This window comes from Mesoplodon mirus, assembly GCF_964341445.2.
Source record: "Mesoplodon mirus genome assembly, chromosome: X".
Classification (NCBI taxonomy): domain Eukaryota; kingdom Metazoa; phylum Chordata; class Mammalia; order Artiodactyla; family Ziphiidae; genus Mesoplodon; species Mesoplodon mirus.
The window spans coordinates 35,267,920-35,293,295 of NC_138981.1; the positions used below are offsets into that span (position 1 = coordinate 35,267,920).

At 43.0% G+C, this 25,376-nt stretch overlaps 1 protein-coding gene across 1 annotated transcript in view; it reads left to right on the top strand.

The window, feature by feature from the left end:
• The first annotated feature begins 1,682 nt into the window (after positions 1–1,682).
• LANCL3 (LanC like family member 3) overlaps positions 1,683–25,376 on the top strand; it is a 94,348-nt gene continuing 70,654 nt past the window's right edge. Inside the window, exon 1 of the mRNA XM_082610535.1 lies at positions 1,683–2,379. Within this exon, the coding sequence (XP_082466661.1) occupies positions 1,807–2,379 (573 nt within the window). The 5' untranslated portion in view covers positions 1,683–1,806. The remainder of the gene's footprint in view (positions 2,380–25,376) is intronic.

Below are 25,376 nucleotides of genomic sequence, written 5' to 3' on the forward strand. Positions count from 1 at the left end.
ATACACCAAGCAAGGACAGAGGGGCAGCCTATTTAATCTCTGCTTCCAAATCATTGCGACAATTAACAATTTTGAGGAAAAAAATTACCTCCAAGCAAAACTGGCCTTTCAAGTAAGTGGAGTTGCTGCTCTCCCAACAAAGTGTCAGAAACTTTTCCATGAATCACTCATTCTTTTGTGCCTTGCACCGTCCCTATCAAAAGGCAAATACCCCTGGGAAAGGTGAGCTCTTTGGCCTTCACTAGTCAACACTTCGGGAAAGGAAGAATTATTTCAAAACAGCTGAGCAAAAGAAAGGCAATTCATTTGTTTAATTGTTCATTTTCTGTCTTTCCCACTGGACTGTAAGCTCCAAGAGGTCTAGGACCATGTCTATTTTGTTTATCCATCTATTTTCAGGGTCCAGGACCCATACGAGACACTCAATACGCCTGCGGCGGGGTGGGGGTGGCGGAGGAGCAGACGGGAAGAAACATGGGAAGGGAAGGAAGGAAAGGAGGGAAGGAAGTAACTAAGGACACACAGAAAAGGGTCAAAACGCCTAATTAGGGCTTCCCTGGTGGCGCAGTGGTTGGGAGTCCGCCTGCCGATGCAGGGGACGCGGGTTCGTGCCCCGGTCTGGGGGGATCCCACGTGCCGCGGAGCGGCTGGGCCCGTGGGCCATGGCCGCTGGGCCTGCGCGTCCGGAGCCTGTGCTCCGCAGCGGGAGAGGCCACGGCAGTGAGAGGCCCACGTACGGCAAAAAACCAAACAAACAAAAAAAAAACGCCTAATTAAAATTCTCAGCAGCGTTTACCCTTATATTCATTAGTTAATGGCGTCAAGACATTTATGGGGCGCTCACTACGCATGAATGGGGGTCGGGGGTGGTCTCTAGAGTAGGAGAAAGACAGAATCCCCATCCCTTACCTTATCCTGGTGTGGTTCTTTGAACTTTTACTCCTGGATAGTCCAAGAAAAACAACACGACAGCCAAGGCCGAGAAAAAAATTACCCTGTGGGGCATTTCACAGTTTTACTGCACGAAACGTGCGTGATGCATTCAAATCCCTCCGCCTTTGGGATGAAACACTCAGAATGAGAAAGCCAAGTTGACCAAGACGAAAAACAAGTTTCAGGAGGGCGCTCAGTTTTTTTCCCAGTAGCCTCTACTAGTTGCGTGGCTTCTCAACCTTTACTGTTCATGAGAATCACCTGGGGATCTTGGTAAACATGCTGATTTTGATTAACTAAGCCTGGGGTGAAGTCTGAGCTGCTGCATTTTTAACATGCTCCCAGGTGATGCTGATCTGCTGACTCGAGGAGGGCCACCCTGGAGTACACGAGGGACTCGAGGTCTTCACCTCCGCCGCCAGGTGTGCGTACGCCCAGCCTCAGCGTTCCGGATCGGTGTCCCGCGCGTTCCTGACCTTCCGCCGAGAGGGGAGGAGCCGGGGGCGGAGCGAGAGGAGTGGCGCGGCCCCCGCGTGGGTCCTGCCGGAGATCACCTCGGCCCCTAGGAGAGGCGGCCGAGCTGCGGCGGCGCAGGAGGGGGCGGGTTCGGCAAGGGCGCGGCCTCTGCGAGGGGAGCGGGAGACGCGCATCCCCCGCGCTCGCCGGGGCCACTCGGGAGCCTCGCGGCAATCCGCTCCGCGCTCCTTTCTCGCGCCCGCCTCCTCTTGTCACCTCCCGTCTCAGCCTCCTCGCTCCATTCCGGCCGCATCCACCGCCATCCGAGTGCCTCAAAGAGCGAGAGGTGGTGCGCGGGACTGCAGGGCGCGCCCTTCGGCAGACCCCAGCCAGGCCTTGGGGGGCACGGGCGGCAGCATGGACACCAAGCGCTGCTTCGCCAACCGCTTCGATGACTACCAGGGCAGCCTGCTGGCGGGCCAGTGCGAGGAGGCGGTGGCGCCCTTGGTCACCGCCACCATCGAGCGCATCCTCCAGGAGCTGCCCCCGCTGGGGGGCGGCGCTGAGGGCCGGGGGGCGGCGGCCGCCGCCAGCAGTTACCAGGGAGGGCTGTACGGCGGCGTGGCCGGGGTGGCCTACATGCTCTACCACGTCTCTCAGAGCCCGCTCTTCGCCGGGGCCCGGGAGCGCTACCTGCGCTCGGCCAAGCGCCTCATCGACGCGTGCGCCCGCGCCGAGGAGTGGGGCGAGCCGGACGCCGACACCCGCGCCGCCTTCCTGCTCGGGGGCGCGGGCGTGTACGCCGTGGCCACGCTTGTGTACCACGCCCTGGGCCGGTCCGACTACGTGCAGCCGCTGGGCAAGTTCCGGTCTCTGTGCGCCGTCTGCGCGCCGGTTTCCTTCCTCGAGTGCGGCTCCGACGAGCTGTTCGTGGGCCGCGCGGGCTACCTGTGCGCCGCGCTCGTGCTCAAGCAGAAACTCGCCCAGGAGGTAAGAGGCAGCCCCGGCCGCGAGGCGGCGCTCGCCGCCTGCCCGGCCCTGCCCCGCCGCCCTGCCCCGGACTCGCGGCTCCGGGAACAGAGCCCCTGGCTGTTCTCCACCTCTCTTTGTTACTCTTTGTCTGACATTGTCGTTTCTTGAGTCTCTTGAGGTTTATCTCCTGGTTTTTTCCCTCTCCCTCTTCTCCCCCCACCCACTCTCGGTCTCTCAGTTGGGATTCTGAGCCTTTGCGCTTTGCTCGTGTTTTACGGCGGACATGGCGCCTCCCCAAAAGCCTCTTTGCCCAGTAGTTCTCTGGAGGCCCTTTCAAGTGAGATTTTTTTTAATCCCAAATGAAAGATTTCCCTTCCTTTGACCCTCCTGTCAAAAGCTGAAGCACCCTCGAATGTTAGAGTACTAGAAAATAATAGAAGTTTGGGGGGCTGATTATGCTATTATTGTTCCCATCATTAAGGTGAAGGTAAGTTGCTTCTGCGATCCCCAAGTCTGTAACCCAGAATAACTGCCCAGCTATAGGTCTGATGTGCTTCCTGTGTTGCTTTCTATTCAGTTCATTTCATGGCTCTTATAAAATGCATATCTGATGGGGTGTCCTCTTTTAAATAAATGTAGACAGAATTTTACCCCATTGTAATCGAATGTGTTTTTGTTTTTTTCATTTTCAAATGTGTCTTTAGGATTGTCAAGACGACAGCATACTTGACAGGGCAGGTTTTCTTAATGAATAGCTTTCCAGTGGCTCCTTGAAGTGAATTGGATTTCACAACTGCATATGGGGTGGGGTTTTTTTTTTTTTCCCGGATTCACTTTGAATACAGCCTGTGGATATTAGAAGAGAATATGCCAGTTCCTACAGAGTAGGAAAAAACAAATCCTCCAAAGGATCATAGTAACTAGAACTGAAAGAGAGGCACTTTCATTCATAACCCACTGGAGCCAAATATTGTTCTAGGGAGGAAGTGACACATTTAACTTGGCTCTATTTGGGCGAGAGCGGCGTTTGAAGAAAAATTAAAGGCACACAGTGTTTTTAAAGTGTAATTAACTTAGATAACTTCTACAGAGGCAGGCTTGATTTTTGTTTTAACTTATAGCAGGTGAGGTTAATTCAAGTGAGAAAAAAGATTACTAAAGGCTGCACTGTGCTAGCAGGGAAGCAAAGGGCTGTGTGACAAAGTTGTCTTGCAATAGTTCACTCTGCTTCTGAGTCACTGTTACCTGCTGGCCCTTTCCCAAGGGCCCTTCCAGTTGTATAAGACCTTTGAGAAGGCCACAGGGCGATTTACATATCATTTGCATTATATTTGCAACTGCTTCTCAGACCTTGCTGTCTGGTGGCAGGCAATTTTCAAATTGTGCGGGTTTTTTTTTTCCCCCCCAGTTGTTTTCCTTAAACTTGCTGCTTTCCCTTTCTATGCTTTTCTCTGGAATGGAATGGCAGAGTGGGAGACCCATCAGGCTACGCAGGTGGCAACAGATCAGAAGGACTCCTTGCCCCAAGACTGGTGGCCCAGGGCCAGTCTGCAATGCTGATCCACAAAGACATTTATTAAGACCTCTCTTTTGCCCTGCTGCCAAACCAGATCTCTCTTTTTATACTAATCAAGTTGAGGTGCTCTGGCCCCTGCTCCCAGGACATAAAACAAGCTCTGAGAGTAAAACAAAAAACAAAACCAAACCCATCTCTTAGCCTGAGCAAATCAGCTAGTCTCAGTGCCAGCCTCAGCTGTGGTAACCCAAAAAGTTCAGGCTTGAAAGGTGCAGGGCAGAGGCTAGGCATGCCAGGCTGGAAGCCCTTTGAGGGGAAAATACAAGTTTTCTGCACCATCCCCACCCCCATGTCCTAGCCTGCATATGGCTTTGCCCTCAGTAGATGATCCATAAACCTTGATTAAATTGAATTGTGAACTTCTGCCATTTCTCTATAAGTAATCTGTCATTCTGTCCTGGGTTTCTTTTCCTCCAATGTCATTTATATTCACTTTCCTCTGGCTCGGTTACCACCCTAGTCTAGCTCCGCCCTACCCTACTAGGCACATCTCTGCCACCTCACAAGTAGCTGAATGAATGAATCACCCTATACTGGGATTAGTGCAATATATGTACTCTGAGCTGGCTTCTCTCCCTCAAGCCATTCCATGTATCTCTGAGACACTAGATTTCTTTAAAACACTTTTCACTATGTCACTGCCCTGCTCAACATCCTGCAGTGGCTCCCTATTACCTTTTCTCTAGTGGCTTCTCATCTCACTCGCCGTTAGAGCTAAGATCCTTAAAATGGCTGACAAAGCCCCATGTGGTCTGGCCCCTGCTTACCTATTCTACTTTTTGCTCACTCTGCTTCAACCAGACCAGCCTTCTTGCTGTTTCAGGTATTTATTGTCTGAGAGTGTTTGTACTCGCTGTTCCCTCTGCTTGGAATACTCTTCCCCTGGCTATTTTTATGGTTAGCTCCCTGACCTTGTCCAAGTTAGCTCCTCAGTGAGGCCTTCCCTATCCACCCTATTTAAAACTGCCACCTGTCCCCTGACTTATGCCCCTTTCTTACTTCATTTTGCTTATTTTGTTTATGTCTTGTTTTAAAATAACAAAACAAACTTTATTTATTTTCTTTATTTATTTTTGGCTGTGTTGGGTCTTCGTTGTGGTGCATGGGCTTCTCATTTTCGTGGCTTCTCTTGTTGCAGAGCACAGGCTCTAGGCGCCCAGGCTGCAGTAGTTGTGGCACGTGGGCTCAGTAGTTGTGGCTCGCAGGCTCTAGAGTGCAGGCTCAGTAGTTGTGGCGCACGGGCTTAATTGCTCTGTGGCATGTAGGATCTTCCAGGACCAGGGCTCGAACCCGTGTTCCCTGCATTGGCAGGTGGATTTTTAAGCACTGCACCACCAGGGAAGTCCCTGTTTATGTCTTCTTAATTAGAATGTAAGTTCCATAAGAGTAGAGAGTTTTGGGTTTTTTTCTGTACTTAGCGTTAAGACAGTGCCTGATATATATTTGGGTACTCAGCTTTCCTTGTTTTGGCGGTGGTGCAAATATTGTCTACTCTGTGGCTTGCTTCATCACTCAGTTTTTTGGTTTTTGTTTTTTTTTTTAATTTATTTATTTATTCATTTATTTTTGGCTGTGTTGGGTCTTCGTTTCTGTGCGAGGGCTTTCTCTAGTTGCGGCAAGCGGGGGCCACTCTTCATCGCGGTGCGCGGGCCTCTCACTGTCTCCGGCCTCTCTTGTGCGGAGCACAGGCTCCAGACGCGCAGGCTCAGTACTTGTGGCTCACGCACCCAGTTGCTCCGCGGCATGTGGGATCTTCCCAGACCAGGGTTCGAACCCGTGTCCCCTGCATTGGCAGGCAGATTCTCAACCACTGCGCCACCAGGGAAGCCCCCATCACTCAGTTTTAATGGAATCCCATTTATCAATATCTTCCTTTATGGTGGTGCTTTCGGTGTTAATGTTTAAAAAAAATCCTTTCCTATTTCACTAAAAACTTAAAAAAATCCTTTTCTACTGCCAAGATATCAGTAAATATTGGTTGAATGCATGAATAAATGAATACTAGTTTCTTACAAATTTGACCTCAAATCAAACTTAACCACTAGACCAGTGTTTGCTAAACTTTAACATTATAGGCCTCACCTTCAGATCTTGTTAATAAAATACAGATTCTGATTCAGCAGGGCTGGGATTGGGCCTGAGATTCTGCATTTCTGACAAGTTCCCAGGTGATGCTGATGCTGCTGGTCCAGGGACCACACTTTGACCAGCAAGGCAATACAGTGCTGCATAGATTTCGGCATTATACCAGCCATGTCTATTAAGACACCGTTTTGTGAAGCTTGATGTATTTATTTATAAGGTTTTAGTTTAGAATACTGATCACTACATCCTACCATGCTTTCATTATAAGGATCCACAAGAGGAATTTCTGTCAGGGCTTTGAAACAGGAAGAGTTGTGCTCCTCCTGGAAATTGACTGAATTTTTTAAATCTCCAAGATAAGTTGTGTAACTGATTGTGTTTCTCACTTTATGTTGGCTACTAGGAAGCATATGGCAGAATTGTGGTCCACATAGCTTATGTACAATACCTTATCAATACCTTATGGATTTAGTGTATTTTTGCATACTAAACTTTGCCCTGGGTTTATCTAATTTTTTCGTCTCTCATTTACCGTTTTCTGAATTTTCTTCCTTACATTTGATTTTATTATTTGTATTTGTTTATAAAATTCATACATTAAAAAAAGTGTGTGTATGTAGAGAGAGAGACATACAGACAGACAGAACGAACCACTCTATCTAGATAATATATTTTTGGTTAATTTGGCCCTCCTGGAAGTACTCAAGGGAAATAGCTTAGAGGGTTTGTTAGGCAGATAGCCTTGAGCAATGGAGCGCTAAAGTCTTAAGAAATCACACCATAAAAACTTGCATTGGGTCTATTCTGCTTTCCAGATTGGTGGAAATGTTGCAGGGAAAAGGAAGTTAGAAAGTATGGTGGAGGGATTAAGCGGGAGGCCTAGGGACCACAGTTAAAATAATAACTTTTGCCCCCGGGTGACCTTGGACAAATAATTTAACATCTTGGAGCCTTAATTTCCTCACTTGTAAAATGGATTAATAATAGCTTCCTCCTTCGCTTAGTCTGTCATTCATTCATTCAGTGAATGTCAGCTTTCCACGTGTGCCAGGCACCTTGCTAGATGCCAGGATTGAGCAGTGAACAAAAATCAATATATAGTTATGTTGTCAGAAGGGCTTGGAAGGAGGTAAACAGGAAATAAGTGCAGGTGGGGCGGGAGAGGGGAGGGGTGCTGCCTGGCATACATTAGCGGGGAAGCATTCTCTGAGGTGGTGATGTCCTAGCTCAGCACTGAAGCATGAGAGTGAAGTGGCTGCCTTAAGGTCAGGCATTCCAGGCCTAGGGGACAGCACGGACAAAGCCCCCGAGGTGGGAAACTGCTTAGAGATTTCGAAGAAAAGGAAGATGGCCTGCCCAGCTGGAGCAGGGTGCGCAAGGGCTAGAGGGCTAGAGACCAGGTAGGAGCTGTGAGCAGGGGAAAAGCAGATCCTGCAGGGCCGGGACAGTCCAAATTAGGAGTTCGCATTTGTTTCAGATTGAAACGGGAATGTCTTCATCTTACTCACCTTTCAAAAAAAGATTTCCCTGGTTTTCTGTGTAGATGACGGGTTGACCAGTATTAAGAAGGGTCACAAGGGGGGCTGATTAGAGGGGGTCTAAACCCCTTTTGTGCCAAGGACTCCTTTGTAAATCTTGTGAAACCTACAGTACCTCTTTTTAGAAGAACATTTTTAGATGCATAAAATACACAGGATTACAAAGGAAGCTAATTATATTACCATTCGGTTACCAAAACATTTAAAAAATGTGTGATGCAGTAGCGTATGTGCTGCTTGATTAACGCATTCAATAAGGTTTTGCAGCGGGGCCTAAGGATTATTGTACATTTGTATCATCAGGGTCAATGATATTTCAAGACATCTTTGACAACTGCAGTGTGACATGAATATATCTGTGATTTCTATAGGTGGCAAAGTCACAAGTACTCCTGGGTGGTTCGTGGTCTGCATTCATAATGAAAGGAAATGCCAAGTTGTTTAAATAAGATTGGAGAAAATATAGATGTGATTTTCTTTTCCCAAAGGGGACTGTTCTGGAAGTTGCTGCAATGACTCACCCTAGATAAAGTGCCTAGTGTAGTGCTTGGCACAAAGTACCTGCTTAATGAGATCAGTGTTATTTTCCCTTTGCACCTACTAACAAAAAATCAAAAGTGATTCTGAACATCACATAGAAAATTATACCCAATACAAGGAATCTATCTTACTGCCATGATTAAAGGAAAACACCTTTTGCCAGATTGTTGGTTGCGTCCTTAGCTCATTCCTAAGGCAGGTGGTTGGCAGCTGTCTACGCGGGGATGCCTTTAGCTGCAAATAATGGACTGTCCAGTAGAAAGTGATCTAAATCAGGTAACCGGGCCACACAGCAGGGGGTGAGCGGCAGGTGGATGAGAGAGCGAAGCTTCATCTGCTCCTCTCCATCGCTCACATTACCACCTGAACCGTTCCCCCCCCCTCCCCCGTCCATGGAGAAATTGTCTTCCACGAAACTGGTCCCTGGCACCAAAAAGGTTTGGGGACTGCTGATCTAAATAATGGGAACACTATTACCTCACTTGACAAGGAGTGTAGAGCTAGGTCATTACAGGATTGGTTCAGCAACTCAGGAAAATCATCAGAACCCAAGCCCTTTCCAACCTTTTTCTCTGCTATTCTGGGTGTGTGAGCTGTATTACTCTTCAAAATTGCAAGATGGCTGCTGCCATTCCAAGCATTGTGTTCCCATACAACTGGGTCTGAGGTTTTTTTCTTTGAATTTTTTTCTTATCGTATGGAACATTCTATCCTTGAAGAATTTCCCTTCTGCCTCATTGCCCAGCACTTGGTCAACAACCCAGCACTGGCCACTTCTGGTTTCTGGGGATGCCAAAAAGGCTAATATCCTTCATTTCTAACCTCTGACCTCTAGCGGATGCAGGTTCTGACAAGAAGAAAGGGGAGGGCAATGGCCGTTGGGTGGTTACCAAAGTGTCTGCCCCTTGGCTCCCTTACCAAGGTCTGTCTCATGACCTCCCACTTGGCTATTGTCAAAAATGCTGCAATGAACATGGGGATGCAGATATCTCCTCCAGATCTTGTTTTCATTTCATTTGGATAAATACCCAGAAGTGGGAATTCTGGATCATATGGTAGTTCTAGTTTTACTTTTTTGAGGAACATCCATACTGTTGTCCATAGTTGTCATAGCAACTTACATTCCTTCCAACAGTGTACAACAGTTCTCTTTCTGCATCCTCACCAATACTTGTTATCTCTTGCCTTTTTGGTGATAGTCATTCTGACAGGTGTGAGGAGATACCTCATCGTGGTTTTGATTTGCATTTCCCTGATAGTGATACTGAACACCTTTTCATCCAACTGTTGGCTGTTTGTATGTCTTCTTTGGAGAGATGTGTATGCAGTTCCTCTGCCCTTTTTTTTTTTTTTTTTTTTTTTTTTTTTGCGGTACGCGGGCCTCTCACTGCTGTGGCCTCTCCCGCTGCGGAGCACAGGCTCCGGACGCGCAGGCTCAGCGGCCATGGCTCACGGGCCCAGCCGCTCCGCGGCATGTGGGATCTTCCCGGACTGGGGAACGAACCCGCGTCCCCTGCATCGGCAGGCGGACTCTCAACCACTGCGCCACCAGGGAAGCCCCACCTCTGCCCATTTTTTTAATTGAGTTGTTTGTTTTGCTATTGAGTTGTATGAATTCTTTATACATGTTGAATATTAACCTCTTACGGTTCAGCAATATTTGCTCCTATTCCATAGGTTGCCTTTCCTTTTTGTTAGTAGTTTCTTTTTTCTGTGCAGAAGCTTTTTAGTTTGATGTAGTTCCACTTAGTTTTGATTTTGTTGCCTGTGCTATTTGTGTCATATCCAGAAAATCATGGCCAAGACCAGTGTCAAGGAGCTTTTCCCCTATGTTTTTTCCCAGGAGTTTTACATTTTCAGGTCTTATGTTTAAGTCTTTAATCCATTTCAAGCTAATTTTTGTAAGTGGTGTAAGATAGGGGTCCAGTTTCATTTTTCTGCATGTGGTTATCCAGTTTTCTCAATACCATTTCTTATTGAGACTATCATTTCCCCATTGAATATTCTTGGCTCCCATGTCAAGTATTAGTTGACCATATACGTGAGGGTTTCTTTATGGGCTCTCGATTCTGTTCCATTGGTCCGTGTGTCTGTTTTTTTGTCAGTACGATACCATTTTGATTACTATAGCTTTGTAATATAGTTTGAAATCAGGAATTATGATGCCTCTAGCTCTGTTCTTTTTTCTCAAGATTGCTTTGGCTACTCGGGGTCTTTTGTGGTTCTGTATGAATTTTAGGACTGTGTTTCTCTTTCTGTGAAAATGCCATTGGAATTTTGATAGCAATTGGATTGAATCTATAGATGGCTTTGGGTAGTATGGACATCTTAATATCAATCCTGATCCACAAACACAGGATGTATTTCCATTTATTTATCTTTAATTTCTTTCATCCAAGTCTTAACAGTTTTCAGTGTATAGATCTTTCACCTCCTTGGTTAAATTTATTCGGAAGTATTTTATTTTTGATATTATTATAATGGGATTTCTTTATTTTTCAGATAGGTTTTTTAGTGTACAGAAGCACAACTGATTTTTGTATGTTGATGCTGTAACCTTCAACTTTACTGAATTCATTTATTCTAGCAGTTTTTTGCTAGACTCTTTAGGACTTTCTATATATATGATTATATCATCTGCAAACAGACAATTTTACTTCTTCCTTTCTGATTTGGATACCTTTTTTTTCTTTTTATTGCCTAATTGCTCTGGCTAAAACTTCAGTACTATGTTGAATAAGAGTGAGAGTGGGCAGCCTTGTCTTTTTCCTGATCTTAGAGTAAAAGCTTTCAACCTTTCACCATTGAGTATGATGTTAGCTGTGGGCTTGTCATATATGGTATTTATTATGTTGAGGTATATCCTGTCTATACCCAATTTGTTCACTTTTTATCATTAAAAGATGTTGAATTTTGTCAGATTCTTTCTTTATCTGCATCTATTGAGATGATCATGATTTTTATCTTTCATTATATTAATGTGATGTATCACGTTTCTAGAGGAAAACATTTTTTTATTTACTCATTCAATTACTTATTGAACAGACTGAGTGCCATGCAGTGTCCTTTGTACTATGTATACATTTTTATTTTCATTTTTTCAGCTGTACTGAGGTATAATGGACAAACAGAATTGTAAGATGTTTACATCTTACATCATGGTGACTTAATATATGTATACATTGTAAAAGGATGCTCACCATATAATTAATTAACACACCCATCATCTCACATATTTGCATTTGTTGAACCATCCTTGCATCCCAAGGATCAATCCTATTTGATCCTTGGGTATGATCCTATTAATGTGCTCCTGAATTCAGTTTGCTAGTATTTTGTTGAGAATTTTTACATCTATATTCATCAGGAATATTGGCCTGTAGTATTCTTTTCTTGTAGTGTTCCTATCTGGCTTTAGTATGAGAGTAATGCTGGGCTCATAAAATGAAGTCGCACATGTTCCCTCCTTCTTTTGGAAGAGTTTGAGAAGGATTGACATTAATTTTTCTTTCAATGTTTGGTAGTATTCACTAGTGAAACCATCTTGTCCTGGACTTTTCTTTGTTGAGAGGTTTTTGATTACTGATTTCAATATCCTTAGTCATTATTGGTCTGTTTAGACTTCTATTTCTTCATGATTCAGTCTTGGTAAGGTGTATGTTTGTAGGAATTTATCCATTTCTTCTAGGTTGTCCAATTTGTTGGCATATAATTGTTTATAGTAGTCTCTTATATTTTGTATTTCTGTGATATCAGTTTTAGTGTCTCCTCTTTAATTTCTGATTTTGGGTCTTCTCTCTCTTTTTGTCTTAGTCTAGCTAAAAATTGGTCAATTTTGTTTGTCTTTTCAGAGAACCAATTCTTAATTTCATTGATTCTTGTATATTCCTGTTCTCCCTTTCATCTATTTTGGCTCTAATGTTTGTTTATAATTTCCTTCCTTCGGCTCACGTTGGGCTTAGTTTTTTTTCTTTTTCTGGTTCCTAGAGGTGTAAATGTTAGGTTGTTTGAGAGTTTTTTCCCTGAGTTTTTCTTAAAAATTATTACTGTCATACTCACAAGGTAAACACAAACAATAAGAGGATACAGAAAGATATACAGGCATACCTCAAAGATATTGTGGGTTCAGTTCCAAACCACTGCAATGAAGCGAATGTCTCAGTAAAGCAAGTCACATGAAGTTTTTGATTTCCCAGTGCAGATAAGTTATGTTTACTCTTATATTGTAGTCTGTTAAGTGTGCAATAGCATTATGTCTAAAAAAACAATGTACACACCCTAGTTAAAAAATACTTTATTGCTAAAAAGTGCTAACCATCTCAGCCTAACATTAGCGAATCATGATAGTAACATCAGAGATCACAGACCATCATAACAAATATAATAATAATGAAAAAGTTTGAAATAGTGGGAGAATTACCAAAATGTGACTCAGAGGCACAAAGTGAACAAATGGTGTTGGAAAAATGGCTCTGGTACATTTGCTTGACACAGTGCTGCCACAAACCTTCAATTTGTAAAGAAAAAAAAAAAAGGCAATGTCTGTGAAGCACAATGAAGTGCATAAAACAAGGTATGCATGTTTAAAAAAATGTCTTCTTTGAACATTTTTAAAGAAATATTCTGGATATATAAAATACCTGTATTTTTATCCATTTGTGTGATATTTTGTGTGTGTGTGTGTGTGTATGTGAGTGTGTGTGTGTATTGGGTTAGCCAAAAAGTTCGTTTGGGTTTTTCCGTAAGATCTGATGGAAAAACCAAACGAACTTTCTGGCCAACCCAATATATACATACACACACTACAGCTTGTTCTCTTATGTGCCTTGTGCGTCTTTGCACATTACCGTGTAGAGAGATCTCATTCTTTATACTGGTTTGATTTAATAGCTATACCATAATTTAACCATTATTGATGGACATTAAGTTGATTCAAACTTTTTTCCTTTTTCGCTATCAAAATTAATGCTGTAAAGTATACACACTACTACATATAATGTGCATATATACGTATACAACATTTACATATACATACATACATATGTCTGTATATGTATCTTTGCCTTCTGTTACAAGTATATATGTAGGATAAATTTTTAAAACCCAATTGCTGAGTCAAAGTTTATAGATATTTTTCTCTTGATGGAGATTATCAAACTGTTCTCCAAAAAGGTTACATCAGTTTCCATTCCCTCCATGAGCGTTTGGGGGTGCCTGTTTTCCCACATTATTTTCTTTTTTCTTTTTTCTTTTTTTTTTTTTACATTTTATAATCTAAACTGTTTTTCTGAATTTTGTTTATTTTTATGCAGCAGGCTCTTATTATCTATTTTATACATATTAGTTTATACATGTCAATCCCAATCGCCCAATTCATCCCACCACCACCACCACCCCCACCGCTTTCCCCCCTTGGTGTCCATACGTTTGTTCTCTACATCTGTGTCTCTATTTCTGCCTTGCAAACCGGTTCATCTGTGCTGTTTTTCTAGATTCCACATATATGCGCTAATATACGATATATTTTTTTCTCTTTCTGACTTCACTCTGTATGACAGACACTAGGTCCATCCACCTCACTACAAATAACTCAATTTCGTTCCTTTTTATGGCTGAGTAATATTCCATCGTATATATGTGCCACATCTTCTTTATCCATTTGTCTGTCAATGGGCATTTAGGTTGCTTCCATGTCCTGGCTATTGGAAACAGTGCTGCAGTGAACATTGGAGTGCATGTGTCTTTTTTTTTTTTTTTTTTTTTTTTTTTTTTTGCCGTACGCAGGCCTCTCACTGTTGTGGGCTTTCCCATTGCGGAGCACAGGCTCCGGACGTGCAGGCTCAGCGGCCATGGCTCACGGGCCCAGCTGCTCCATGGCATGTGGGATCTTCCCGGACCAGTGCACGAACCCGTGTCCCCTGCATCGGCAGGCAGACTCTCAACCACTGCGCCACCAGGGAAGCCCGCATGTGTCTTTTTGAATTATGGTTTTCTCTGGGTATATGCCCAGGAGTGGGATTGCTGGATCATATGGTAATTCTATTTTTAGTTTTTTAAAGAAACTCCATACTGTTCTCCATAGTGGCTGTATCAATTTACATTCCCACCAACAGTGCAAGAGGGTTCCCTTTTGTCTACACCCTCTCCAGCATTTGTTGTTTGTGGATTTTCTGATGATGCCCATTCTAACTGGTGTGAGGTGATACCTCATTGTAGTTTTGGTTTGCATTTCTCTAATAAGTAGTGATGTTGAGCAGCTTTTCATGTGCTTCTTGGCCATCTGTATGTCTTCTTTGGAGAAATGTCTATTTAGGTCTTCTGCCCATTTTTTGATTGGGTTGTTTGTTTTTTTAATATTGAGCTGCATGAGCTGTTTATATATTTTGGAGATTAATCCTTTGTCCGTTGAATCGTTTGCAAATATTTTCTCCCATTCTGAGGGTTGTCTTTTCATCTTGTTTGTTTCCTTTGCTGTACAAAAGCTTTTAAGTTTCATTAGGTCCCATTTGTTTATTTTTGTTTTTATTTCCGTTACTCTAGGAGGTGGATCCAAAAAGATCTTGCAGTGATTTATGTCAAAGAGTGTTCTTCCTATGTTTTCCTCTAAGAGTTTTATAGTGTCCGGTCTTACATTTAGGTCTCTAATCCATTTGGAGTTTATTTTTGTGTATGGTGTTAGGGAGTGTTCTAATTTCATTCTTTTACATGTACCTGTCCAGTTTTCCCAGCACCACTTATTGAAGAGACTGTGTTTTCTCCATTGTATATCCTTGCCTCCTTTGTCATAGATTAGTTGACCATAGGTGTGTGGGTTTATCTCTGGGCTTTCTATCCTGTTCCATTGATCTATATTTCTGTTTTGGGGCCAGTACCATATTGTCTTGATGTCTAGCTTTGTAGTACAGTCTGAAGTCAGGGAGTCTGATTCCTCCAGCTCCATTTTTTTCCCCTCAAGACTGCTTTGGCTATTTGGGGTCTTTTGTGTCTCCATACAAATTTTAAGATTTTTTGTTCTAGTTCTGTAAGAAATGCCCTTGGTAATTTGATAGGGATTGCATTGAATCTGTAGATTGCTTTGGGTAGTATAGTCATTTTCACGATATTGATTCTTCCAGTCCAAGAACACGGGTATATCTCTCCGTTTGTGTCATCTTTGATTTCTTTCACCAGTGTCTTATAGTTTTCTGAATATAGCTCTTTTACCTCCTCAGGTAGGTTTATTCCTAGGTATTTTATTCTTTTTGTTGCAATCCCACATTATCTTCAATACTAGGTTTCATGAGACTTTTTAGTATATGACAAACTGATGGGTAAAAAATGAGGATGGAAATTTCTCAGGTAGGAGATGTGTCCTCTTATCGTTCCATTCAGCACTCACTGAACAAAATGCACATGCAAGATTTCACTCAGTCTGAATTTGAGTGGTCCCTGGTTTGTAAGCAGCTGTGTGTTGTTCATTGCATAAGTAAACCCTGCAGTTTGGCTTGAAATAACAGCAGGTTGGGGAAGCTGGATTTTTGTAAGCTGAGTCCAGTTCCTAATTGCTCGATTATAGACCTATCAGGAAATGGGGCACTTCTGTGGGCTGCATCTTAGATCCTTTGTTACTCTTGATCCAGAACCCTGTGATGGCTAAAAGGACATAAGAACTAGCACTGCTTGATCCCTTGTTGTGCACACTGTTGTAAGCACTTTACAGATATTATGTCATTTAATACTTATGACCTAGGCTCCAGTACTATCTCCATCCTCCCCAGTGAGGGAACCGAGGCACAGAGAGGCTGTGGAACTTGTTCCAGGTTACACAGCTAGTCAGTGGCAGAGGGGGGGTTCCATCCCCACCGGCCGGTCGCCAAATCTGTGCTTTCAGTGCGCGCTCTTCGCACTTTAACATGCACGCAGATCTCCTGGGGATCCTGGTAAAAATCAGGTTTTGATTCAGCAGGTCTGGGGTGAAGCCCAAGATCCTGCATCTCTAGCAAGCTCCCAAGTGACGCTGCTGCTGCTGGTTCATTGGGAAGATTTGAGTAAAAAGCTTGAAATCACTATATTTTTTTCAATTTCATGGGATTGCCTGTCAACAGATTTGACTGATCCCCCCTACCCGCCTCCGCCAAACTTCATGATTTTCATCGTTTGGCCTTTGTACTGAAAATGATTTCTCCCACAAATGCCAGAATATCCGCTTTCCAATTCATGGGTGATGCTGAAGGAAAGAATCACTGCCTGGCACATCTTCTTGCAGGTTTAGGAACTCCGAGTGACTACATGGATTTCTTTTTTTCTGATAAATGTAATTTTGCACTATATACACAAGGATTTTGTTGTTGTTGTTGTTTGTTTTTTACATTTCTTTAAAGGCCCAAATAGACCATGCTCCAGCAGTTTTAAATCCTTTCATAATAAGAGACACTATCATTCCCAGATCAGATCGAAAACGTGATGCTCATAGAAATACTCCCATTTTAGAATCATTCAATTAAATTTACCTGTGTGACATAAAGGAGTGCTGCCCCAACTCTAAATTAAATTGAAGATGCGTAGACTTTTTTCCTTTTTTTTTTCTGATACAGTGATTTAACACAGAATAATCTGGATTTCCTTAGAGATAACTTGTTCACCCCTTTTAATTAATCTACTAATATACATTCCACTAAAACCTAAACTTATCATTTGTATTGTAATTATTTGGAGAGAGCATGGTTCATAATTTTCTTATTACTGAAGAAGTAAATTGGGGAACTGTGCATTGTAAAAATTATTATTTTTTTGCTGCACCTCATGGCAGGCGGAACCTCCCCAACCAGGGATCGAACCTGTGCCCCCTGCATTGTAAGTGCAGAGTCTTAACCACTGGCCCACCAGGGAAGTCCCTAAATTATTTTAAATGTACTGAATTATTTGTTTTGCCAATAACCTGACCTCCCAGTGTTCCATGAGAAGGTGGTTTTAATGGAATTTCACTATATTTATTGACTTCTGAATGTGAAAATGATAGATTGTATTAATTTCTTATTAACTTGGCTAATTTCCTCTTTGCTGGTTAATGAGAGATGTTTGTCACTTGACTGGCTCCTACCCAACACACAGTGGATTTCCTCCATGTGTGGAGGGGGTCCTTTAATATCCCCATGTGGTGATGGTCTCTTGGTAAACTTGCCAACAGTCCATGATGTGTCCAAATAAGCATTTCTTTTCGTGATTCACTTTTACTGATTACTCTCTGACCTACATTCACTAATTAAGTACAGTGCCTTGGACGTTGGATGTTTGGTTTGTCTCAAAGAAAAACATGTTGTTCTCATGCGTTATTTATATATATCTAAGTACCTCTTATCTTTTCCTAGTTACTTTCTTTATGGATTTAGCTACTAAGGAAACCTACCAAGTTAACAGACTCATTATTCTTGGGGTGCTAGCCACTTGGACAGATGGAATTTTCAAGAAGTCATTTGATCCATTCTTTTTTTTTTTTTTTTGCGGTACGGGGGCCTCTCACTGTTGTGGCCTCTCCCGTTGCGGAGCACAGGCTCCGGACGCGCAGGCTCAGCGGCCATGGCTCACGGGCCCAGCCGCTCCGCGGCATGTGGGATCTTCCCGGACCGGGGCACGAACCCGTGTCCCCTGCATCGGCAGGCGGACTCTCAACCACTGCGCCACCTGGGAAGCCCCTTTTAAGTACTTACTTACTTACTTACTTACTTACTTATTTATTTTGGCTGCATTGGGTCTTCGTTGTTGCACGTGGCCTTTCTTTAGTTGTGGCGAGTTATCTAATTTTTGGCATACAATGTTGTTGTTTTTTTTTTGCGATACGCGGGCCTCTCACTGTTGTGGCCTCTCCCATTGCGGAGCACAGGCTCCGGACGGGCAGACTCAGCGGCCATGGCTCACGGGCCCAGCCACTCCGCGGCATGTGGGATCCTCCCGGACCGGGGCATGAACCCGTGTCCCCTGCATCGGCAGGCGGACTCTCAGCCACTGCACCACCAGGGAAGCCCCTGATCCATTCTTTCTTTTAGCAAGCTGAACAAAGAAGTGTTTTGTGTAAGGTCACATTTCCTTTTCTGAATAGCTTTACACATTCAACAACCCAGACAAATGAATGCCTTTGACACCGTGAAGTGTGAGCACTGCTACCTGGGCCATAAAGAGGCTGTTTCCCAGATGAGAGTCAGTCTTACAGACTTCATGGGTGAGAACATCATCTGAATGAGAGGTGGCAAAACAAATATTGGTCATAGCATTATGTGCAGTTAGCCGTTACTGTACCCATCTACTGGCTCCATTGCTTTGCATGGAATGGATTCCCCGTGCTCAGTGGTGTATTGAAGTCTGGTGTCCATGGCAACCGAAGCATCACCAATCTCAAAGCAAATACTATGGGGACCAGCTGAATCTCCACTCCTACAATGACTTTAGGAGAGAGCCACATTCTTAACAAACTTTACAGCTATCTAAGGCTGAAGAGAACCAGTGCTCAACCAGAAAGGAGGTATTGTTCTCATGCACATTTCAGTAACATAATTTTGCTATTTAAAATGTTTCCTCTTTCCTTGTAAGGCGAAGAATTGCACGTGTATCACCAGTTGCGGCTGTTGAAATAGGTTAGCGTCTCAATGAAGGCATTAAAAGATGATGGTTAAGAATAGGGCTTTTGGGACTTCCCTGGTGGTCCAGTGGGTAAGACTCTACACTCCCAATGCAGGAGGCCTGGGTTCCATCCCTGGTCCGGGAACTAGATCCTGCACACATGCCGCAAATAAGAAGTCCACAGGCGGCAGCTAAGAAGCCCAGGGCCGCATACCGCAACTAAAGATCTGTGTGCTGCAACTGAGACCCATTGCAGCCGAAATTAAATAAATAAATTCGTTTTTTTTTTCTTTTTTGCGGTATGCGGGCCTCTCACCGCCGCGGCCTCTCCTGCCACGGAGCACAGGCTCCGGACGCGCAGGCTCAGTGGCCATGGCTCACGGGCCCAGCCGCTCCGCGGCATGTGGGATCTTCCCAGACCGGGGCACAAACCCGCGTCCCCTGCATCGGCAGGCGGACTCTCAACCACTGCGCCACCAGTGAAGCCCTAACTTAGTACTTTTTTAAAAAAAGAGATTACTTTAAAAGAACAGGGCTTTTAGTCATATAGCCTTGGGATTGAATCGTGGCTCCATCACAGTAGCTGGTTGACCTCAGCCATGTTACTTAGCATCTGTCAGGCTTGATTTCCTCATCTGCAAAATGTAACACAAGCAGCACCCACTTCATAGGTGTGGTATGAAGATCCACTGAGAATGTGCATGAAACATGCTTAGCAGAGGGTCTGCTAGGCACAGAGTAAAGACTCTGTGTAAGTCAGTCCTTGTTTTATTAGTATTTTGAGTATTACTGTCATTAATGTAAGTGAGACCCTGTGTTGACTAAATAATACAAGTATGCTTTTTGGACATTCAGCCCGTCTAATATTCCCTGTGGTGTTAGTCAGAGCTGCCCTGCCCCTGATCACATCAGCAAAGCTTTGAGATCTTCAAACAGAGGCCATAAAGGGCTGGAGGGAAATATCCTCTGTTCTGCCACACAGGAGATTAAGCTGAGCAGCTCACAGAGATTGTGTCAAGGTAAATTGAGTGGCTGGTCATCACCCCCGAAACCCGAAGCCATGCAAGTTACCCTTTGCACTTTGCTTCCTCCAGGAGGGTGTTCTTTTCTCTTTCTAAAATTTCAGGCTCCTTGAAGACTTAATCTAGGAATTGGCTTTCCTGTGTCTGATTTGTACTCCTCAGAGTAAATCACCTAATTGGCTTTATCGGCAGTAAATTGCTATGCAGGTGATGTTGGAATGTTTGGTTTTTGCTCTCTTCCCCCAGGACCTGAGTGGTACATTCAAGGACCTCTTTCCTGCTCTTAAGTTCTCTTCTTTGCTTCTAAAGATCATTTGCTTGCATGGCGCCAATTCAGAATTTCAGACAAATTTCAGTAGTTGTGCCTCTGGCGAAATGACAACTTCAAATGAGCTTTCCTCGGCAAATGTTCCAGATCATGTACAGTCGGTAGCTTGTTTCAGAAAAGGATTAATACAATTAAGGATTCTTCCAAGTGTTTCTTCAGCTTCTGGGCCCAGGAATTATGTTTTTCTTGCATTAATGCACTTTTCTATTTGCATTTCAAGGCTGTCATACAGACTCACTGTCAATTTTACAAACTTAAATCTATGTTTTACTCTTTAGCTGCTATTCATATTCATTTATGACATGATGATCTTGATATGTATAAACTATACTACTCTATTAGTAGAGGCATCATTGAGTTCTTATCCCTAATCATTTAGGTGTCATGTATAATCATTAGTTCTGCTTACAATCTTCAGTGCCATACCACGTGGTTCTAGGTCTGTGGCCTTCATCTCCATGGGGGTCTATTATATCTTTCTCTGATCTGTGGCCTTAGGTCAGTGTTTCGCACACTTGAGGGTGTATTAGAGTCCCTCGGAGGGCTTGTTCCATCCCCAGAGTTTCTGATTCAGTAGTTCTGGAGTCGGGCCTGAGACTTTGCACTGTTAACAAGTTCCACTGATGCTGCTGCTCGCCTGGAGACTACTTTTTTAGAACCACTGCCTTAGACCATACCCTTAACCTTGGCCAAGCATCTCTGAAATGGGGGAACTGGGTGAAGGCATGTGGTGGTAGTACCACAAACTTATCACCACCACCAGAAAAGAACTCAAAAGACAGGACTCAGATTTTCCTGGTGGTGCAGTGGTTAAGAATCTGCCTGCCAATGCAGGGGACACGGGTTCGAGCCCTGGTCCGGGAAGATCCCACATGCTGCAGAGCAACTAAGCCTGTGCGCCACAACTACTGAGCCTGCGCTCTAGAGCCCATGAGCCACAACTACTGAGCCCGCACACCACAATTAGTGAGGCTGTGCTCTAGAGCCTGTGAGCCACAACTACTGAGCCCATTCGCCACAACCAGTGAAGCCCGTGTGCCTAGAGCCCGTGCTCCGCAACAAGAGAAGCCACTGCAATGAGAAGCCCACGCACCGCAACGAAGAGTAGCCCCTGCTCGCCGCAACTAGAGAAAGCCCACGCAGCAACGAACACCCAACGCAGCCAAAAATAAATAAAAATAAAATAATTTTTTTAAAGGAAATTATTAACTTGTGCGGGGGGCACGGGGAGAAAGGAAATGGTAATCACTGCACACGGCTTTGTTTAATGGATATTGATTTCACCTCATACTTGGGAAAAAAAGTGATATAAGTGTTTTGGGTATTTGGGAAAGGAAATGTATGTGTGGAGAGATTATAAGAGAGCAAAGTCTTCATCTTCCATGTTAGGAGATTAATAGATAACACCTTTGATGGAAAAGTCAAGAAATAGCTGTACAAGCATCTCATCTAGAAATATGAAGATAAGTAGCTAGAAAAAAATGCCCAAAACAATGTCTTCAGTTTTTGCCTTGGAGGAGTCAGCATGTGGATGGGGAGGGGTGGGGCGGGAGCCTGCTATTATTTTAAAGAACTGTTCACTTTTTAAGTTATACACATGTATTTCTTTGAGAAATATAAATGCCAAGAAAATAGGAACTATTTTTCTTAATCTCACCTGTGCTTTTTAGCTGTGATTTCTCCATATTCTCTTCTTCACATATATCTTATTCCTGCTCGATGATTGTTCCCAGAGAACATCTCTGGAATGTTCCTAATAATAGAATTGATGTCATATATAGATAAACTTTGTCAACAGATATTTCCCCATCAAAAATATAGCTGGATATATGCGTTTTATTCTTATAAATAATACTAAATTAGGATTTAATGATATTTTATTAGTTTGAATGGTCGAATAGTGTCAATTAAAATCTTCATATGGTTTAATTTAAATAGTTGTGCCTTCCTTAATAAAGTATTGAGTAAAATAATGAGGATCAGAGCTATATTTATTAAGCTGCTACCCAAGAAGAAGGAGAGAGCCCAGTTAATTAAAAGTGAAAAGATAGATGGTTAGAATACAATGAAGACTGGTGGAACCACTTACGTAAAGCAGAATAAGTTTTTTTTTCCGAGGCAATAGCTCTAAGACGCTCCAAGATTCTAAAATGCTTCCAAGTCATTGCAGCCAGTGGTAACTAATTATTATATAGAACATTAAGTCAGCTGAGTACTTTTTACGTAAGCTGTCCCATTTAATTCTCACAATATCTCTTCGAGTTACATATTATTACTACTACCATTTTCTGAACAGAAAATAGAAAGCATTGCAGAGAGGTTGAGTAACTTTCCCGAGGACGTAGGGTCGAGAGTAGGATAATAACATTTATTGCCCAAGCAGGATACTTTTGGTAGGAACCAGCCAGTTGAGAATCTAAGACAAGAGAGAGAAACCAAGACTTACAGTCCCCAATTGATAAGGGGTTAAATCTAGTCTAGAACTCAAGTTCTTCTGCAAACTCATGCTCTTTCTGCTACCTTGGGCTGGTGGTACCCTTAGTGTTAAACAAAGTTCCCCATTCCCTAAATATACCGATAAATGTTGACTGATAAATGGCAAATAATTGTTTCTGTTGAGGGAACCCTCGAGGGAGTAGGTGGAGCTTCTGAATCAGTTCTGGGGCTTCAGGACCAAATTAGTTGCTCACCCTCACCCCAGATTCCACATAGTAGCTTGAAAACTCAAAGAGAGGAGGTGTCTGGAAGGCATTCAGTTACAGGTGACAAGTTCCCAAACAGCACATGGTAAAAAAAAAACTGGGGGTGTGATATTGGAGCCAAGCATGGATGATTAAGTGTGGGGATTGAAAGTGGATGGCAAACTGTGAGAGAAAGGATGCTCAGCAGGAAGTGCCTAACACCACCTGAGTTTCTTTTGTTATCTTCCTTTTTTTAAAAATTATTTATTTTGGCTGTGTTGGGTCTTCATCGTTGGGTCTTCGTTGCTGTGCGTGGCCTTTCTCTAGTTGCAGTGAGCGGGGGCTCCTCTTCGTTGCTGTGCGAGGGCTTCTCATTGCGGTGGCTTCTCTTGTTGCGGAGCTCGGGCTCTAGGCGCACGGGCTTCAGTAGTTGTGGTGCGCAGGCTCAGTAGTTGTGGTGCACAGGCTTACTTGCTCCGCAGCATGTAGGATCTTTTGTTATTTTTCTCACAAGCCTTTTTTCTCAATCGATCCCTTTCCCCGGCACCTCTGGCTGCCTGTTTTGGATGTACTGTTCAATGCACATATCGTGTTTGTTTCCATCCTACATGTTTCCTAGGGAGCCTTGCCTGCAGCATGACTGGGGCAGCTCTAAGCTCTTCATCTCCACTCTGTTTTTACTACTACTGAGCTGAATAATAGGCAGACTCCCGGCAAACAGAAGATTCTTAATACATATTCACGGAAGGAAGGAAGGAATGAAGATGAACTGTTTTTAATTTCATGAAACTAAATAATCCCCTTTATTTGAGGCTCAAGAAGGGACAACCCACATTTTAAAAGGAGCTCCTATTGAAATGTGTTTTAGCTTTTATGGGTCTGACAGCAGAGCCACATAGGATGAAATACCTGATGGACAGGATGGTTGATTGGTCGTGAATATTGTCATATTTTCATTTGCAGTCAGCCTTGTAACAGCCAAGGGATGGTAAAATTCTACCACTTTTACATTACAAAATGAGAAGAGTGCCCAGCTTGTGACAGGTCAAAATGATCCACTTATGCATTTCTGTGCTGACACAGAACTCTCTGATTGTTAACATTTAATAGACTTTTTAGGAAACTCTAAGTCTGGACTTGTACATTACGTGACATCTAAAAAGGCTTTTGTTTTTAAAATAATCTGTTACTTTTATATTCATGCGGGTGATAAAAACTTGCGTGTGTTTCTCAACCTTTATCTCTCTCTCTCTTTAAAACTTGCATTCACTCTTGATAAATTAACCATTGACAGATGTAGACACATAATCAGCTGTTAGAATTTCTTTTTTGTTTGTTTGAAAGGACTTATGCTTTTCCAGCAAAGGAGAACTGAATGTAGAAAACTATCCCTTTAATTGCATAGCGAAATACCGTTCCTCAAACAACTGTTAAAGTAAATATTTATGAATAAGAATCTGTAGGGGCGTAGAAGAATCAAAGCCAGTTTTCAGTAAGTATACTTTTACTACAGCTAAGAAATGAATAGCTCATCACGTCCATTGCATAGTGAATAAACAGATACCTGAAGAGATAACTAAATCAGAAATTAGAAGGAAAAATGAACCCTCAGCATTTTTCTACAGCATACTGTGACTTATTATTTCTCTTCATCTTAGATAGCATGAGCTTTTAATTAGCAAGGCAGTACCCTGTATGGCACAGCTATTTCTGATTTATACTATTGAATATTGACCAACACGTAACTAACTCCGCATCAGTATTTTTAGCAGCCAGAGAAACGTCCCCAGTTCTTCTTGGTGCAGGTGACTTCTTAGAGATTCTAACTAAAACTGTGTAAAATGGCTTTTGACATTTAGCTTTCAAGCTTGAGGCATTCTTTTTTCTTTAGGCAAGCCGTGTTCCTGGCCAAATGTGAATCAAAGACAGAACAATAATACTCTTTTGATTTCTGTTACTGCCTAGTGTTTTGTTTTTTCTAGAGATTTCAGGCCAAAGGTGCTACCTTCTGAGTAGTCTCTTCTCCTGATGTTCTGGCAGTTAAGGTGCTATGATGCTTTCAATGTGTTCGCAATGCCCTCTGAATTTTGATTGCCAGGGATTTCCTTGTTTTGGGCTATCTGCAGTTTCACCATAGTGTGTCTAGAGTAGAGTTCATGTTAATAACCCTCCTTGTTATAGGTTGTGCTTCTTATATTTATGGATTTGTGTCTTTAATCAGTTCTGGCAATTTCTCAGTCATTGGCCCTTCAAATATCACCTCTTCATTTTTTAACAATTTTACTGAGATGTAACAATTCACACATTCGAAGTATACAATTCAGTGGTTTTAATGTGTCCATAGGGTTGTCCACAATTGATTTTATTTATTTTTTTAACATCTTTATTGGAATATAATTGCTTTACAGTGGTGTGTTAGTTTCTGCTGTATGACAAAGTGAATCAGCTATACGTATACCACAATCAATTTTAGAAGATTTTCATCACCCCAGAAGGAAACCCTGATGCCGTTAGCAGTCACTCCTCTATTCCACCCAACCCCTCTTCCTATTCCCACTGCTCTAGGCAACCACTAATCTACTTCTTTGTCTTTATGGATTTGCCTGTTCTGGACATTTCATAGAAATGGAACAATACCCTATGTGGTCTTTT